Below are 20474 nucleotides of genomic sequence, written 5' to 3' on the forward strand. Positions count from 1 at the left end.
CCTCCGGGGGTGGAAGTGGAGGATCGTGTTTAGTGTCATCATTAGATGGATATTTTGAAAATTATATATTGAAAAAATTATATATTGGCTGATATATTGAAAAAATATTGAACACTTGTTTTTCAGTTTTTCGTTTCGATGGAAATTTCGCGAAATCTTTGACCATCCTGCTACTTTTCGCATACCCTGTATAAAGAAGGCAAAGAAAACTCTTTGACTTTCAAGCTTTCGAATTTATTTTCATTCTTTTTCAAGACATCTGTTGATAATAAATATATATAAAAAAGTATGTAAGTACTATAGGTACTTACAATTATTAATATTGTTTTTTTTTCACTTAGGTACTATAATTGTGAGATTATAAATAAGTTTAGACTTTACAAAATGCACAATCATACACATATTAAAGTTTTTAAAATTATATTGTCATCATGTTTGGTAATCAACATCGTATATGCAATTAAACATGCAATATAATTTTAAAAATTTTAATGTGTGTGATTGTGCATTTTGTAAAGTCTAAACTTATTTGTAATCTCACGACTAGTAAGTAAAAAAACTAGTATGTAATAGTAATTTATTGTCAATAGAGATGTCTTAAAAAATAGTTAAAATAACCCGGCATTGGTCGCTATATGAGATTTTCTCTCACAGTTTCAGAATATTGCACACAAGTTTTTCCCAGTGGAACCAGGATGATCCTAAGGGGGGGGGGGTTACAGCTACTGGAGGGTCTCTAGGGGGTATGGAATATAATCCCCAACCCCCCTAGTTACTCCACTGAGTTTTTCCCTGGTAAATTACACATGCTGTAGTTCCTTCTAGTCTTCTAATTATCCTTCCTTTACAATCGGATAGACTCGTCTGCTTAGATAGTGATTCAGTTGAATTATTAGTATGGCCCAATTGTTAAGTCAGTGCTCTTAACGTGAGATATTCTCTCATCGCGCGACCACTGTGTAGTGTATAATATTATTTAGCATTATTTTATTTTGTACTTGCAATATGAATCGTGCAAAGATAATTTTAAAACTTGCCCTGTTGCAGGACAATAAAATAAAGGTGCAAGTAAAAATTTGAAATACATATTAAAATTAATATTTTTTCTACATTTTTAGATTAGATTAAAATGTACAAGCTCATCAACAGTCACATCGTGTAAAGCTAATAATAACTTCATTAAGTTTAAAATAAAATATATTTTGAATATTTTATTGGACATCTTGGAGATTAGTGCACCATAATATGTCCGTGTAGATTTTGGCATTGGATCCGACCATCACTTGTAACACCGTTGCCGTATCCTCTATTTTTTCATACTATCACGTTACAATTTTTTGTGATATTATACACCAGCGGGACACCCTCAAAAAAGTTTTCGAGACACTGACCACGGGGGGGGGGGGTGAATGGTTAATTTTATTCATACTTTATATTTTCGAGGGTGCTGAAAACGAAAGGGAACATTGTCAAAATCGCAATTTTAACCTAAAAATAAAAAAAATTAAATCACGTTTTTTGCGTTTACCTCGCTACAACTCTGTTCCATTTTAATATTTTTTTCTAAAATTTTTAGAGTATACAGCTCTAACATTTCTGAAGACAAAGGTACCTGCTTCAAGTTTTTATTCTTATCATGATAAAGGTTATGAATTTTTCAAAGAAAAAGGTGCGGATTTGTGAATTGCAAAGTTTAATCGCAAAAGTTGTGTGACGAAGTTTAAAATTTAGCTTCTTAATCACGTTTATTTGAAAGTAGAGAGTACAAAGAAGTTTTCTGGTAAGTTTTAGATCAAAATGTTTTATATAAAAAAAATAGTGCAACTTTTAATGTCGACATTAGAAATCCCCAATATAACGCTTATTTTTTGAGGGACAGACAATCTAGGTCTAATTTCTCACCTTTAGTACTATATTATAAGCTTTCATTTGACACCTCATTTTGTCATTCTACCTAGTATAATGACGGAGAAGTAAACGTTCTTATTCTATTATTCTTGTAGGTACATTTAATATTGATTGAAATTATGAAAGAAATGGCATGGCAACACTGAGACGCACAAACATAAGATTCAGCTGTGCGTTACATAGGGTGCACTATTATCCAAGATGTCCTATTTTATTGGGTAAAAAAAGGCAAAAGTTAGATATGTGAGACAAAATCTCACGCTCGACCACTCACGTATAAGCCAACCTAGCAACCAATGCCGGGTTAAATTTGAAAGCTTGACAGTAAGTCAAAGAATTTTCGTTATTTTGTGGGCCAAATAGTCTGCATCCTAAAGAGTCCCTACTTTATATCGCCGCTTCGCAAGAACGTAGGCTTAAGTCAAAAAAGACGATTTTAGAGGAAAGTCATTTTAAAATTTTATGGATATGATTATGAGCATAACTCCGAATAAGTTGTTACTTTAAAGAAATTAGATATACAATTTTGTTGAAATATATTTAAATACAAACTGTGATAACTAGATAAATTTATAAAGTGGTTTTGTTAACCCCTATTACTTACATTCGAGTCTTTTTTCCTCAGAAACATTATTCAGGAAAGTTTCCACAGTTAATACAATGAAACTTAAGAGGAAAGGAACATTTTGACGCCTGTCAAAGTTTTAAATGTATTTTAGATGTAATCATTTTTTTCGAATCCTGAGAAAACTAATAAATATTTTTGAAAAATTTAAACGCAGAATGAAAGATTACTTTATTACCGAGGCGAAAGTCCCTTAGAATGAATAAAAAGTTTCTTTTGAATAAGATATTTGAAATTAAAAATCACACTACATTTTCTCTTAGTTTTTCACCCCTGTAACTTATTAAAATAAACATTATAGAAGTTTTCAGGGACTTTCGGCCCTCGGTAAGAACGTAATCTTTCATTCTGCGTTTAAATTTTGCAAAAATACTTATTAGTTTTCTCAGGATTCGAAAAAAAAAATGAATCCCCATTTAAATACCATTGCAGCCGAAAATACTTAAGCCGTAGAGCTTAAATTTCATATGCCGTAAAAGTGAATCGTACAATTCTTGTGTTTACACATTCATTTCTCGTTCAACACATTGAAGATTGAACACTAAAAGTGAAAATATTGAGCATGTTCAATTCTTTCAACGCCATTGAACGACAACATTCAATAACATAGAATCGATTCACCTTTATGTTTATATGGATCAATTTGGTTGCTTCATCCAAATTGAATGGCAAAAGTGAACCCTGTAGTTTCATCTTAAGAAGTTAGATTTGTCAAAATAGCAAGAGAGTCAGTTATTGGTACAACATATGTCATGGATTTAAAATCTATTGGGATTAGAGCATGGAGAAGAGCTGCCAGAGACAGGGACGAATGGAAAATTGTTCTGAAGAAGGCTTTGACTCATAAAGAGCTATAACGCCACCGATGATGATGAATTAAGGAAGTTATTTCAACTTTTTTGATGGCACTTTTCTGAACAGTCTACCATTTATTGCCACTGACCCTTAAATTCTAAGAAAATTACTTGAAATCAAATTACATTTGTTGCAAGTATCTACTAATACCTTATTATATTTGGCAATTGTGAACTGTTGTACAATACTCGAGCTTTAGCCATTTTTGTTGTATACCACTTAGAGTAGTGTTGTGTAAAACTGCTTCCTGTTTTTTGTAATTTCTCATGAAAAAATTAAGGTAAGTAGGTAGTAAATTTTTCTTTTTCTAATTCACTTTTGTAAATCATTGTTTTATAAACTTATTTATACATGATGCTCTGTTACATACTCTAAAATACATGTGTTTATTGTTTAAATTCAGTTAAGGGTCCATATTTTTAAAGAAATGAACCTGGCAATGACTGGTTGCAATATATTTTATGAATACCAGTCATTGCCACAAGTGGCCATTATTGGTTTGGGTTATTTTTAATTCATTACAATGTGTAAGTTTACTATGTATTTAAAATTACGGTGTGGCCACTACTTTTTTTATTGCAAAAACTTTACTTTTACCAGTTATTGCCAGTGGTGGCAATCAGTGGTTCTAAAGTGGCAACCATAGATTACATTAATATTTGGTATTACAAGTATTTGGTTCATTCCAGAAATGGCACCTAAAAGAAATTACTCGAAAGAGCAATTAGCCAAAGCTCTAGAGGACGTGAAAAAGGGAATCCCAGTAAAAAATCATGGAGTTCCTAGTAGTACTTTGATTCATAAGAGGGATGGAAAATCAGCATTAGTTTATTATATGAGCCTTTTAATTTTAATCAAAGAAGCCAAAACCTCAGACAAAGAAGAGAGCACTAAAGGAAAAGATTCCATCAGTGGTAACATCGGAAGCTTGGTGTGAATATCACTTAAAGAAAGAAAATGAAAAGAAAAAGAAAGAACGAGGAAAAAACCACAGAAAAATTGCAATAGAGCAAAAATGTCTGTTGAAAGAGAAGCCAAAACAGGATATTTCTGATGATGATGGAGAGGATGAAGAGTGGGTTGAGAGTGGTAGCAGCTGTGATGACATGGACTTTTATGAAGACCCTAACAAAGAATTTTGACCACTAACTCACGGAGAACTGAGTGTGGGAAACTATGTAGTATTACTTGTAAAATTCCTAGGTTAAAGAAAATCCATAACATACAGATATGTTTGTATTATTCAAGGCCTTATGGACAATAATGATGTACAATAATAATGTATATGAATTCTATTAGTGCTGAAAAGAACATTTTATTTGTGATGAAAAAGACATCTCTTTTGTTGATGAATATCGTATTATACTGCCAACAACACCTATTATTTTATCCACTGGTGAATGAGTCTGTTATGAATTTACTTTGCCAGTGGATGTCTTTGAGGCCTAAAACCTGTGGAAAACACTAGATATACAGGGTGTCCCGAAAAGATTGGTCATATATTATACCACACATTCTGGGGTCAAAAATAGTTCGATTGAACCTAACTTACCTTAGTACAAATGTGCTCATAAAATAAGTTACAGCCCTTTGAAATTACAAAATGAAAATCAATTTTTTTCAATATATCGAAAACTATTAGAGATTTTTATTGAAAATGGACATGTATCATTCTTATAGCAGGAAGATCTTAAAACAAAATTATAGTGAAAGGGCCTAGCCGGGTAAGATGATGAAAAGTGCCCCCAACTCGATTCGAATTCGATATAGGTCACCGTTTAGCATATATAGTGAAACTAACTTTCTGAAATTTTTAGCGCCCTAGGTGGTCATGTGACCCACCTAGAGCCTAATTAGGGTTTTTATGTTTTTATTTTTTATCTCAGCCGCATCGAGAACTAGCGAAAAACTTTAAATAAAAAAGTTGTAAGCTTTAAAAAGTTCTGTCCGGAAAAAATTTGTTTTTTAATTTTTGGCGGGAAATTTAAATTTTAGAACGATTTTAAAATTTTAAATGAGTATAAAAAATAACTAAGACATTCGTTTTCACGAAAAAAATATATAACGTGTATTTTTGCACAATGTTTCACCCTGAATTTTTTCAAACTTTTAAAATTGGTGAAACGCACCTTTAAAAATAAAAACCGCATTTTTTCGGTTTTTTTTTTCGTTTTTTGATACAGTTTTATACATATTTTTCAAAAAAGTAACACCGTCACTAGAATAGGTAAAAAACTGAAAAATAATTGGGGTTTGCTTAATAAAATTTTTTTGTAACGCCATCCATTTTCAAGATACAGGGCGTTGAAGAAAACAAAATTTTACACATTTTTTACGATTTTGCCGAAACTACTGACAACCTTCCCACATAACAATGATGTTCGTAACATGTTCTAAGCATATACTACCAACATTCGTCGAAGTATATTCTTTTTAGTACAAGCATAGCATGTACTTTAAAAAACATTTTAAATTTCATGTTCTTTGCATATACTTTAAAGTATATTCTCGTACCGAACATACTGAGTACATTCGTGTACGTAGTAACTCGGAATTTTCGTAAAAGTTTATTCTTAGAATATACCTTTATCGAATATTCTTAGCACATACTGATAAGTACATTCTTAACACATACTTATAAGTAGATACTTTTAAAATATCTTAAAAATAATATGTATGTATAAGAAATATAATATTAGCCATATAGATTATCAACTTCGTTATATTTTGGAATAATTAATAAAATTTATGTATGTAGGTAGTATTGGACGAATTTCATTTCAAAATTGTTGTATGGTAAAAAAGTTTAAACATTAATTGTATTAACGTTTATTATTAAAAATTCGTTTTCATAATTGAAATAACTTTACCATTTCGAGTATATCACGAGTATTTTTACATCGTTGGAATTTGAATTTAGGTACATTCAATTCAATACGGGAGGCTGTGATACGGGCCATTCCAGAACCAAAGCATGCCAAAAACCACAACCAAAGGCTTTGGTGTTGCCAACCATCGAGTAAGCTTTTTCCGTCAACCTTAAAAATTCCCACTTTTATAAAAAAATTTCCTCCTGTTTACAAAATCTGAGAAGATATGTTTAATTATTTTCAAATATTTTGATATTTTTTAATATTTAATAATTTGGACTGGAACAAAAATTCCCTTTTGAGTTAACTTTTCCCTTTATCAACCTTTTATGTTAAAAATTCCCACAAAAAGTGAAATTTCCCTCCGTTTGGCAACACTCACCGGTGCACCGATGTTGTTATTCCACTTCCACAATACATATTCCCCTAACCCCGTCTTGTCTTATTCTGACCATTTCTTACCTGAATGCATCAGGGTAGGAAACAACGGTAAAATGTGAAATCGAAAATATGTATCTATGGAGTGTGGCAGTGTTAAGGATGAAGACGAGTGATAATAAAGTACTAGTAATAATCTATTTTGGTAACTCAATATTATTTAATAAATGCATATAAGTAAGTACATATAAGTATATAAATTTTAGTTACTCATATATAGTTTAGTTTAGCTAAATATTATAATATAATAGTTTATATAGATAACTAAAATTTATAAATATGTACTTCCTTTTTAAGTAATATTGCATAATGTAGGTACTAACTACATTCTCATTTGCCATTAAAATATGTAAATATAATAGGTATTTGGTAGAACCAGTAGAACCTAAGATGAGATTAGGCGATGCTGAAAACATACTTCTGAGCAATATAGCACTTTCTTAGAATATCCTTAAAAATATATTCTTCTAATACAAAGATGTGCAGTAGTACGTTTTAAGTATATAAATGGAAGGTTTATAGCACTTCCTTGGAATATTATAAAAAGTATGTTCTTAGTATAAACTAAAAAGATGTGCGGTAGTACGTTCTAAGTATATAAATAGAAGGTTTATAGCACGTCCTTGGAATGTTCTAAAAAGTATATTCTTAGTATATACTGAAAAGAAGTGCGGTAGTACATTCTAAGTATATACATAGAACGTTTAAGTACTGTAATGTAGTATATACTCAGTATGTGCTCTGCACATTCGCAATGGTAATTACGCATATTCTTAGTATATACTTTTTCTGAAGAGTATGTTCTATGAATGTACTAAGAACATGAAATTGTTATGTGGGTTGTAATAAAACTTGGCGGATTTTAAGAGGTAGTTATTGTGCATGTTTTGACATACAATTAAGGATTTGATATTCATCATTGGCGCGCATAGGGGTAATGGTCTGAACTTTTCAAAGAAAAAAGATAGTACGCCACTGACATATTTCAAATTAACAATCGTTTTTGAATTCCTCGTTCAATTTGTGACAAAAAATCCATCTTCCTATTTTTTCATACGACGCGCCATTTTTATTCAAAAAATAAAACATCTTAACCCTTACAAAGTATTCGAACTTCTAGTAGTTTCTACATCTACATAAACTCGTACATCCATTATAAAAACTAATTCGAATACTTTGGAAGCGTCAAGATATTTTATTTTTTGCAGCAAAACGGCGAGTCGTATGAAAAAATGAGAAGATAGTTTTTTTATCGCAAATTGAACGAGGAATTAAAAAATGATTGTTAATTTGAAATATGTCAGTGGCGTACTATCTTTTTTTCTTCGAAAAGTTCAGACCATTACCCCTATGCGCACCAATGATGAATATCAAATCCTTAATTGTATGTCAAAAGATGCACAATATCTACCTCTTAAAACCCGCCAAGTTTATTACAATGTTGCCAGTAGTTTCGGCAAAATCGTAAAAAATGTGTAAAATTTTGTTTTCTTCAACGCCCTGTATCTTGAAAATGGATGGCGTTACAAAAAATTTTTATTAAGCAACCCCCAATTATTTTTTAGTTTTTTACCTATTCTAGTGTCGGTGTTACCTTTTTTGAAAAATATGTATAAAATTATATCAAAAAACGAAAAAAAAAAACGAAAAAATGCGGTTTTTTATTTTTAAAGGTGCTTTTCACCAATTTTAAAAATTTGAGAAAATTCAGGGTGAAACATTGTGCAAAAATACACGTTATATATTTTTTTCGTGAAAACCAATGTCTTAGTTATTTTTTTATACTCATTTAAAATTTTAAAATCGTTCTAAAATTTAAATTTCCCGCCAAAAATTAAAAAAAAAAAATTTCGGACAGAACTTTTTAAAGCTTACAACTTTTTTATTTTAAGTTTTTCGCTAGTTCTCGATGCGGCTGAGATAAAAAATAAAAGCATAAAAACCCTAATTAGGCTCTAGGTGGGTCACATGACCACCTAGGGGGCTAAAAATTTCAGAAAGTTAGTTTCACTATATATGCTAAACGGTCACCTATATAGAATTCGAATCGAGTTGGGGGCACTTTTCATCATCTTACCCAGCTAGACCCTTTGTACAGCCCATTAAAATTTTATGGGGGTTTTGTTCCCTTAAACCCCCCTAAACTTTTTTGTGCGTTCCAATTAATTCATTATTATTACACCATTAGTTAAACACAACGTTTTTAAAACTTTTTTGCCTCTTGTATTTTTTCGATAAGCCAGTTTTTATCGAGATGCGGCTTCTTTTTTAATATATTTACATAAATTTTTTATGGGGATTTTGTTTGTTTAAACCCCCCAAATGTTTGTGTACGTTGCAATTAAACTATTATTGTGGTACCATTAGTTAAACATAGTGTTTTTAAAACATTTTTGCCTCTTAGTCTTTTTTGATAAGTCACCTTTTATCGAGATGTGGCTTCTTTTTTAAAATATACCTAAAAATGTAAATTATAAATAAATTTTCAGATTATTAACAGGTCTCTATAATCTTACTTAACCATATAAAAATAATATGTGGGTGGTGGATTCGACAAATATTCAAAATATCTCGATAAACACTGGTTTATCGAAAAATTACTAAGATACAAAAAAGTTTTAAAAACATTGCGTTTAACTAATGGTGCCACAATAATAATTTAATTGGAACGTACACAAAAGTTTGGCGGGGTTTAACACCTTCAGCGAAACGGGTGGTTCACAAAATTTTCATTCTGGGTCAAAATGTTTTTTTTTGACAAATAGAGTTTTTTTATGTTATTTTAGGTTGACTGAAGCAATTTTTTTTTATTTATTTGCAGTTTACTTTCGTATTTTTATATGAGTTACTAGTTACATACAACCTATCTTTTCATGTCTACGTGTCTAAGGCCAAACCCAGTTATACCAGGAAATTGGCTCAGACCATAATATTATTCTCTACATATAGGTCTGGATCCCGCGTATGAAAAAAAAGTTGATTAATAGCAAGATGAAAATGTGTTAATAGCTTAAGGGTGTCTAGTCTGATAAACTTTGATATATGGGAACACTGGAACAGGGGCAGTTTTAATTGTGGAACAGGTTAAAAATTTGGAACGGTCACACCACGAAAACGGCATATTTATTTTGTCCGACAGAACAGACTTAAACTCTCCGAACAGAGATTAAACTCTCATACAAAAATCAGACTGCTATTTATCACCTGTCATTTGACATATTCTACATGTTCCACTCATTAAAACGCCCATTTGGTGATAAATAGCAGTCTGATTTTTGCATGAGAGTTTAATCTCTGTTTGGAGAGTTTAAGTCTATTGTGTCGGACAAAATAAATGTGCCGTTTTCGTGGTCTGACCGTTCCAAATTTTTAACCTGTTCCACAATTAAAACTACCCCTGTTCCAGTCTTCTCATATATCAAAGTTTGTCCGACTAGACACCCTTAAGCTATTAACAAATTTTCAGCTTGCTATTAGTCAACTTTTTTTTCATGCGCGGGATCCAGACCTAATATAAAAACTTAACAAAGTGTGTCCTTTTAGGAGACACTACCGATCAAACACAACGAGCCATGTGTATCTTTTTCGGTACACTGGCGCTGAGGGTGTTAGTGTTAAGGGAACAAAATCCCCATAAAATTTTTTTGGGGTGCACAAATTTCACTTTAATTTTTTTTTAAGATGTTGCTGCCATAAGAATGCCACATGTCCATTTTCAATGAAAAATGTAAGAGTTTTCGATATATTATGAAAAAAAAAAATTAATTTTCATTTTGTAATTTCAAAGGGCTGTAACTTTTTTTGTGTGCACTATTGTATATGGGTTAGTGAGGTTTAATCAACCTATTTTTGACCCCAGAATCTGTGGTATAATTTATGACCAATCTTTTCCGGACACCCTGTATACAGTTGTGTGTGTGTGTTTATGTTTTATTGGCACTGGTTTAAGCAACCAACTGGCCAGTCAATGTGTTTTGAATTCTCTCTTTTACAAAATATATGCTTAGTATCTAAATTTAAAACTATTAGTACTACTGTTTTTTTTTACTCTGTTTTTTTTATTATTTTTTTTTATTATATTTTTTAACATTTTTTTTTTTTTTATTTTTTTTTAGTTTTTTTTTTTTTTTTTTTTTTTTTGTATATTTTTTTATCGCGCTAAGACCTAAACCCGATTCAACCTCGCGGAGGTTTAGATCTTAGTATCTTTTTATTTTATTTAATTATTTTTTTTTTTATTTTTTTTTTCTTTTTTTCTCAGAGCTTTAATTTTAAACAATTAACATGGTTGTACAAAATTTTATAAACATCTAGATTGTTTGATTGTAAAAGGTATATAAGATTACCAGGAAATTGTACATTAACTTGAACTAGATTGGCAAAAAAGTTTGATATTTCAATAAAATGTAAAGGACATTCTAATAGCATATGTTGTAGATCAGCTAGCTCTCCACATAAACATTCATCATTATCTACAAGTCCTGTTTCTCTTTTGTAGACTGGAGTCAGACAGTGATTACTTCTTATTCGACAAATAGTTTTGATAAAGCCTTTGTTGGAAACTTGATTAAACCCTGTATACAGTTCAATTTATTTTTTATATAATGTGTATTTTACATGGGAAGGCTTCATTATTTTGGTTTATATTTTTATTAATAAACAATATTTTTCAGTAAAATGTCGTTATTTATTTATGGCAATGACTGGGTGGCAATAATTGGTATTTTGAAAAATTTAGTGGCAATTATTGGTTCTTTGTGTGTACAGTAGAACCCCGATTATCTGTGCTCCTCAGGACCGGACGTTGGCACAGATAATTGAAAAGCATGGTTAATCCGAACATGTATTTCTTATTGTAATACTTATGTACGTATATCCATACATATAGCCCTACCATAAAAAGAAAACAGAAAAAATAAATCTTTCATTATGAGTCTCCCTCTCCACGTATACAGTTTCTGTCGAGTGATTTACAGTGACTCTATTTTGATAAAACCTCAAAATTGCAATTTAAGTAATAGAAAATCATAGCAGGGATAATCCTCACACGGATAATCGGGGTTCTACTGTATATGGTTTTTAGCTTTACCTTTCTTATAGTGGCAATGACTGGTCATTTACCTTACTATAAGTAAAGCTAATTTGGTAGGAAAATAATAACCAGTTTTCAAAAATTAATAAGGTTTTATTAAATGAAGAGAGTATTTTCTTATATACTAATTTTACACAACAGGAACAGGATAATATCACAATTTAACCTCCCAATTGCTTGTACAAAATTGGAACATAATCATCATACTCAGCTTGGTACAAATTGCCAGCAACAGGTTGCCCAAGATTATATTTTGCTGCAAACTTTCTAATAGAAAATCCACCTCTATTATCCCCGGATCGATTGGTCAATCTTGGTTCATCAAAATTCAATTTACCATTCTGTTTGTACACCAAGAAAACATACCTATGAAGACCTGTATTTGGTGGTGGTCCAGACCCAACATATTCAGAAAGAACTTCGCCTTTTGAGACCTCTCCTCCTGGGATATTTCCAACGAGCCAATGGTGCCATTCACGGAACTTGGGTTCTTTTCGACTTGGGGCATCAGGATCGGTCATGCAAAGTGTGTAAAGGGAATCTTTATCGGCCGGCCATTTTACTGCCGGGATATCTTTGACTTGTGTTGGAGTTAATTCGTTACCAAAGTCTACCTTTACACCACTAGGATACGACACTTCCACTTGTTGTTCGGGGGCAACATCGATAACATCGGGCACAACACCGTGTTTTTCCATACTTTTGCTTAAAGTTGAATATAATCTTGCAACCACCGGTCTCCTCAAAATTGACAACATCATATGACAATGATCAAATCACACCATGATAGTGTGACGTCAAAACGTCAAAATTTTTCCAAACACGTTGTGTCTAGGGTATACGCTACCGTGTACGCAAATAAAAAAGTTAGGTAGAATTAAACGTCATAACCATAACAAATATTTTTCTATCAAACAAACACTAAACATATCAAAATAGCGTGTATCAAAATATACAGTCACTGCCCACGCTAAATAGTCACTAGCTTGATGAAGTTTAACTTTTTTATTTGCGTACATTTTAGCGTGTACCTAGCCACAACGTGTTTGGAAAACTTTTTTTGACGTTTTGACGTCACGACTATCTATGGATCAAATGATCATAGACATAGCCACCTTTACTTTACAAGCCATGAAGAGAAAAAGGCAACGTCGCAATTGATGACGTCCGTAGTCCGACTTTCGGACTACCGCTTTCGAAACTACGATTTTAAAGTACAAATTCTGGTAAAATTTATAGTATTTTTTGAGTCGAATAAGAAAATATTATTAATTAGAAGTTTGTACCAAATAATATTAAAAGTAATTCCTTGTAAGTAACGTTTATTATACAAAAAAAAAGCAATAACAAGAATATAAACGGGATTCATTTTTTTCGAATCCTAAGAAAACTAATAAGTATTTTTGAAAAATTTAAACGCAGAATGAAAGATTACGTTAGGACCGAGGGCTGAAAGTCCCTGAAAACTTCTATGTTTATTTTAATAAGTTACAGGGGTGAAAAATTAAGAAAATTTAATGTGATTTTTAGTTTCAAATATGTCATTAAAAAAAAACATTTTATTCATTCTAAGGAACTTTCTGCCCTCGGCAATAAAGTAATCTTTCATTCTGCGTTTAAATTTTTCAAAAATACTTATTAGTTTTCTCAGGATTCGAAAAAAATTATTACATTTAAAATACAGGCGTCAAAATTTTACATTCTGTTCCTTTCCACTTAAAGTTTGTCGCACTTATTTAGAAACACCCTGAATTCATAAGGAACAAATCTAGTTGTTAAGCATAAGCGAATTAATAAAAAAAAACAGAATGTTAAGAAAACAGGAGTCTATAGTTGGGTTTTAATTTCAGTATTTTATAAATGCCCGGTACACCATAAAAATTTAACTGGTTAGCAACAATATTATTACAGCGGTATTGTAAAAGAATTAGGCTATAAACATATTAAAAAATCACTCAAATCTGCCAACAGATTTAGGAAATATAAGACATTAAAAAAGACAAAATTTTTAAGTGGACGGATTTCTATATGCACGCAAGTTTATATAAAAATATATTATATTGAACTAAAATCATCTTAATAACATACCTTTAAATGTTCTTTATAATTAAGAGCACGAAATATTGTAAAATATTTCAGTTTCTCTGTAAATACAGTGAAAATGATTTAAAAACAAATGAGAACTGTCAGAATTAATCGGTCTACCAATAGATGTTGCCAAATTTCAACTTCATGGCTTGTTAAGTAAAGGTGGCTATGTCATAGATAATACGAATTTAATTATGTCTAAATCCTGACCCACTATTTTGCGCCGTGTAATTTGGGTTGCCTATATAAAATAAAATAGAAATGGGAAAATTATTAATTTATAGACATGACATTACAAAGAAAAGGTATCTAAATGGTTTTCGAGCAAGTCATGCTGTATGAAAGAATTTTATAAATAATAAATTTTTGCTAATATATTTAATATATTACCTAACTACTTTAAAAATTCACTTTGTAAGGCATGACTAAATCAAATTATGTAGGTAGTACCTTTTTAGATGTACTTAAAAATGAAACTGAAAAGTTATTACTATAAAGATTGATCTGTGGCTATGCTTGACTTAAATAAAACAACGATTAGATAATATAAAAAATCACAATTTTTTTATTAAATTTGGGAAAGTATAGACTCAAAATTCAAAATCAATTGATGTAAAGTCATTTGACGGTCGGTGAAAAGCTAGGGCTGCCGAAATTTAATTAGTTGTTTAAACTCTAGATCTTAATTGCGAAGCGCATTCAATGAATCATTTCATTATGGCATGTGTGCATGATCATTAGGTATATGTGATCGTTAAAATTGTTTTTAGAAAAACGCTGAAAAGACTAGTTAGTGATAATAAAAATCGATATTTACTGCAGTTACATGATATTTAACATTAAAATGATATTGGATGTGGTAGAATGTAGACTCTTTGTATACCTAATTACTAATTGAACAGTGATAGCTGAAGCTGTTAAATAGATAAATTTTCCGATTCAATCATTTCTACTGTTCGCAGTTCTGTAGTGTTTGCTTTTTGAGTAGGTATTTCATTTTCTTGGCAACGAAAATGTTCGGTGTGGAAAGAATTAATAAGTGCGTGGAATGCGGAAAAGTGTATAATACAGAGATGAAACTACTGGAGGTAGAAATGATCGTTATAAACGACATTAAATAGTTTCCCACCTTTAGACGTCTGTGACAAGGAGTATTTTATAAAATTTTACTGTCACAGTGACAGTTGTTATACTCTTCTGATAAAGGTGGGAAACTATGTAATGGAATCTTAATTTATACGTTTATAACGGTCATCTCCATCTCCACTAGTTTCATCTCTTTTTGTTTCGCAATGTATTATGTTTTCCATCTTTTGCGCTATTTTGCCGGTTATTAGTGCCATAGCCACTTTTACTTAACAAGCCATGAAGTTGAAATTTGGCAACATCTATTGGTAGACCGATTAATTAGGCAATCCAAACCACGTGATTTTTAATGACAGGACGTATGGCAGGCAATTCAGCGTTGCCAGAGTTGTTAAAATTGTACCAATTTGATACAATTAACAACCAAACTTTTGATACTAAAGTCTCCTAAAGTAAAAAACCTAAAATTTTGTGACATAAGAAATTTGCTTCAAATAATATTAAACGACGTTTTTTTAAGTTTTTGTACAAAATGTGTTGGTTTAGTACTTTGTGTCACTATTCCAGTCATTCCGGTGCATTTTATCCGGTGTTTTATTGGATACTTTATTTAAATTAAAATTTCAAATTTAAGATACAATGTGGTATTACTAAGTACCTAAAATAATAAAATATATATTACCCCGATGATTTTACCTAAAATCTATTTTAGGGATGCTCAATATTATTTTTTATTAAACTTATAAAACATAAAATTTGTTAACCTAGCTTTCTTCAATCTTCCAAATTACTTAGTTAAAACTTTTTAACTACTTATTAAAGTTTATTGATGTAACCAATATTTGTTACTATATCACAGAAGTATTTAGCAATACTTACATGGACATAAAATACGAAAATTACTTTAAAATACTAAAATAACACTATACTATCATATGCCTTCAATGTATTGCATGCCAATCGCCAGACATATTGGAATAGTTTGACAGATCGTTGGATTCCGGTGGCTATGTTAGTGCACTCATCCACAAACCATACATACTTACTCATCACTGTATTATGTACACGTAAACAATGTTTAGTTGTCATGTCAAAACCAGGGGCGGCTTTACCTATTGTGCAGGGTGTGCGGTGCACACGGGCGCCGGGATTTTAGGGGCACCGAGCACCAAAGAGCGGGTCCTTTACTTTGTTTCAACATAAAATATGAAAATTTTTTAAATAGGAGGCGGAAGATGAATCAATAACTGACGCGAAAATATATTTTAAAGTAAATTTTTACTATTACCTATTAGATACCTCAATTACTAAATTTGACGAACGCTTCGAACTTTTAAAGCAAAATAATGACACTTTTTCGTTCCTTCAAAAATTAAAACACTGGTAAGATAAAACACTGTAGTATGCGGAGCCCAGCATACTGCAGACTTTTTATCGGCAGATAGTTTAGTCGGGATGGGCTGTTAGTACGCATACTGAGCCAACTAAACAGTCGGGTTGGTGAAGAGGGCGCACACTATCAACAGCCGACCGACTATTCTCGAACGATTTAGTACTAAAGTTCTTATTTGACTGTTGAAGTTAGTAGTCGCACAATGAAAAAATTATCCAGACATATTATCGCTCTAATATAACGGAGGAGGAAATCCAAGAAGAGATTCCGAGAGTATTGAGTGCATCATAATTTACAGTGAAAGAAATATGACGACATGACGGTTAAAAGTAACAGACATGATCCAGAAGATGGTCATGTTAAAATGGAACTGGGCAGGACACAGAGGAAGAATGGAAAACAACCGTTGGACGAAGCAAATTCTTAAATGGCGACCAAGGACTAGCAAAATAAGTAGAGGCAGACCTCAAACAAGATGGACTGATGACATCAAGTGAATGGCTGGTCACGAATGGATGCAAAAAAACAACAAACTAAAACGAATGGATACACTTAAAGAAGGCTTACTTCTGGCGATGGATGGAATAGCTGTTGATGATGCTGATGATGAATTTTCAGTGATAGATTATTTAGTGGAAAATTCTACACAATGTATTCTAAATTACTTGATTACCCAAAAAAGTTTTTCGCCTTTTATCGGATGATCTAGTCACCTTCAATGAACTAGTCATGCTAATTGGGCCATGCAGGTTTCTACAATTAACGATTGTGAATTAGACGATGCCATTTTTTCGCTAAATATTCAAAAATATTCGCACTGCACAAGTATTGGATACCAAAACTAGGAGAGAATTGAACTATCGACCGATAAACAATCGTCGTGTGTGCGCAATAAGTTCTAGTTAGCTTACACTGATTACACTGTCGGCCGATATTTGGCCGACAAATTAGTTTGAAGGTTAACTATCTGCCGATAAAAAGTATGCAGGGGCTCTTTTGGGTAGGTTTTTCTGACGCCGTGAATATCTATTAGCTCCCGACATCATTTAATATTGGACTATTTACATCTGGATTTTTGTTTACAATATAAGTGTACCTAATACCCTCTAATACTCTATGTTCTAGTACTAGGAATAGGTAGGTACCTATTCGACTATTCCATTTTGACTTCGCGTCTACCAAAGGGCGCCAGAGCATCGACTGCACACGGGCGCTACATGGGCTAGAGCCGCCTCTGGTCAAAACATGTCATGTTAAGAACACATGTAAAAAGTTCGCAGTAGGCAACCCAAATTACACGGCGCAAAGTAGTGGGTCAGGATGTAGAATCGAGTCAAATTGTTTACAAATTGATGTCAATGTGTCAATGTCATTGATAGATAACTACTTTTCCATTCTTACCGAACTTATTTATTTTATAATTAGTTCTTGTGCTGTTGAAGTTTTATTGTTAAAAAGTTTTTTGCATTCTCTACAAACTACTTTTTGTGAAATTAAGTGTATTATCTTTGTGTATTAGACCGATAATACTATCTCAAGATAAAAATAGTAATCATAGTTCAAAAAGCTTAATAACTGCGAATATAATACAGGTTTTCAAATGATATCATTAGTGATTAACCTAAACCCATTTATAATTCTTTAGTTTCACCAATTATTGTTACAGACATGCAGAGATTATATCTCAGAATTTTTAATGAAATAGGAAGGAGACGATTTTCTACAGAAGTATCAGCAGCTGCCACAAAGGTTCTTTTGGACTTTAACTGGTTTTATTTAATACTAATATCTCAATTTTTTAGGAAAATGTTAAAGCAGAAACCCTTACTGATCTTTTTGGAAGAAACCACACCTACCTTAGAATTTCTTTAACTGAAAAGTGCAATTTAAGATGTAAAGTATCTAAACATTATTTTAAATGCTTAAGTCTATGAAAAGTGGCATTATCTTTTTTGTTTTTTAATGTGCTCAAAGTGTAATGAAAAACTTAACATTTAGAAATTGTAATAATCTTCATGTACCATGTCCTTTCACAACGTTGACTACCATCATAGTCTCTCTTAATTTTATTCACTGCCAATTGGTGCCATAGGTACCAATCTCACAAGTTTTTCAACCATAGAAGTTCTTCGTCCTGGACTGAATTTTCCTATTTTCCCTTGCATAATATTTTGTAGCAACCTGTATTTGGGACCTCTCGTTACATGTCTGATACTCCAGCTTTCTCTTCTAGATCAGTGGTTCCCAACCTTTTATATCTGATGTACCTTCTGATGTTTTTTCATATTTGCAACCCATCCCTCACCCATGATAATACACTATTCTGTACACTGTATGTCATTAAGCTACTGCAAGAGCCACGCCATGACCCACCGGAAATCTGTCCTTGGCCCACTAGTGGGTCGCGACCCACCAGTTGGGAAACACTGTTCTAAATGATTCAGGAGATTTTAGATTTTGATAATGCTTTTCCATTTCATTTTTTCTTGATGCTGTCATCCTCATGTTAAATATTTTCAATATTCCTGGCAGCTGCAAATATTTATTAACAAGGAAAGTTGTAGATGTTCTTAAAAATTTAAAAACACTCTTCTCTAGTTTCCATAGAATTTGAAATTTTGATTGCTTATAAATAAGTAATAATTACTACACCATCAATGCTAACATAATTGACATACATTACATATAAATATCAGTTTTATGGCCGGTTTCACCAACAACAAATAGTAGTTTAATCGAAGAATAAAGTTATTCAACCAATAAACTGACATAATATCTATGTTTCACTAACGTCAAATAACATTTTATGTATTTAATTATCAGTAGTAATTGCACAAGAGCTCTAAAATTCTATATTAATTTTAGAGTTCGAATGCAATTTGTTGCGATTATTTCATGAATAAAACTGTTCAAAACCAAAATTTTATTGTAATTTATTTATGTAAGTACAAATTAGAACAATTAAACACAAAGTTTTTATAAATATTTGACGATTGAAAGTCATCACTTTTATAATTTTTAAAACATTAATTGTCATTAATGTCACTGAATGTATTTTTTCGTAGCAACGAAGAGCATCTGACATAATATACTTAACGACAGGCAATTATCAAAAATTATCTATTTAATTCAGATTTCTGTAGCTTTCTATTGGTCAGAATCTCCTATGAATGAAATAATCAAATAAATATTTACTGTTCGAATAAATCGACAAGTTAATCTTGCTTTAAATATCTATAACAAAGAAAATTCGTCAGTTTAACTGTAAATTATCAAAAGTGTATTGCAACACAATAAAAATATAATTGAGTAATAAATTTTATTCGATAAATAACTATACACTGATTTATTTGTTGTTGGTCAAACCAGCCCTTAGTATGTCTGCCGGGAGGGTTGACATGGAGGGGATATGGCATCTTCGACAGCGCTTCAGTGACTCAAATCGCAAGAGAGTACCACATGCACATGACCTATAATCATAGTTAACGCTCCCAGCAGATACCACAATTTATTTTAAGGGGCCTTTATCATGTGTCAATTTTGAAAAAAAAAACTGTTTTGGTGTGACTTTTATTCTAGAGTGCTATGTATTAAGTAATTATAAATTCTACTTTAATTCTACTTTGGTAATACCTTATTAATTATATAATTCAAAATATAGAAGAATCCCGAAGAATCTTTTTTATGACTTATACTCTTAGTACATAGCACGTTAGCATAAGGTTTTATATTTTTTGGCTTAATAAATGAAGTCTTAACCCAGCATCCAACAAGTGGGGTGTAGTACACCCCAACAATACTGAAGCGCCTAAAACATAAGGAACTTTTACATGTAATGGAACTAGCGGCTAGATAGCTTTCTATTGTATATTCATCTATGCAATGACACATAGCTTTTAGTCGTCTGCTTAGTTTCAGCAAGTACATTTGGATTGAAAGTGGTCACACCCCACATGTCTGATTTTGTACCTTCTACAGAATTGTTTTTATTTTCTTTTACTTCTATAAATAAGTGAATAATACTTATTACAGATTTTAACATATTTTTTTATTAGTTTAAGCTAAATTGAATTACGAACGAGAACAAGCACTCCTTTGGGCCTTATGGGATAAACCAGA

At 31.6% G+C, this 20474-nt stretch overlaps 2 protein-coding genes across 3 annotated transcripts in view; one reads left to right on the forward strand and one right to left on the reverse strand.

Annotated features, from left to right (window-relative positions):
- Nucleotides 1-11860: 11860 nt before the first annotated feature.
- Nucleotides 11861-12819, reverse strand: LOC114338404 (protein D2-like). Its single transcript, XM_028288994.2, has one exon. The coding sequence runs from the start codon at nt 12547-12549 to the stop codon at nt 11950-11952; it is 600 nt and encodes a 199-aa protein (XP_028144795.1). The 5' UTR covers nt 12550-12819; the 3' UTR covers nt 11861-11949.
- A 4924-nt stretch (nt 12820-17743) lies between these two features.
- The window catches only part of LOC114338405 (molybdenum cofactor biosynthesis protein 1), an 81337-nt gene continuing 78606 nt past the window's right edge, over nt 17744-20474 (forward strand). For both annotated transcript variants that reach the window (XM_028288995.2, XM_050658591.1), the window contains exons 1-2: nt 17744-18104; nt 18158-18248. In XM_028288995.2, coding sequence (XP_028144796.1) covers nt 18024-18104; nt 18158-18248 — 172 coding nt within the window. In that variant the 5' untranslated portion in view covers nt 17744-18023. The remainder of the gene's footprint in view (nt 18105-18157; nt 18249-20474) is intronic.

The sequence above is a fragment of the Diabrotica virgifera genome, chromosome 8, assembly GCF_917563875.1.
Source record: "Diabrotica virgifera virgifera chromosome 8, PGI_DIABVI_V3a".
Classification (NCBI taxonomy): domain Eukaryota; kingdom Metazoa; phylum Arthropoda; class Insecta; order Coleoptera; family Chrysomelidae; genus Diabrotica; species Diabrotica virgifera.

Excerpts from the sequence above, each read along its gene's own strand:
- LOC114338404 (XM_028288994.2), bottom strand. The coding sequence starts at position 12,549 with ATGATGTTGTCAATTTTGAGGAGACCGGTGGTTGCAAGATTATATTCA.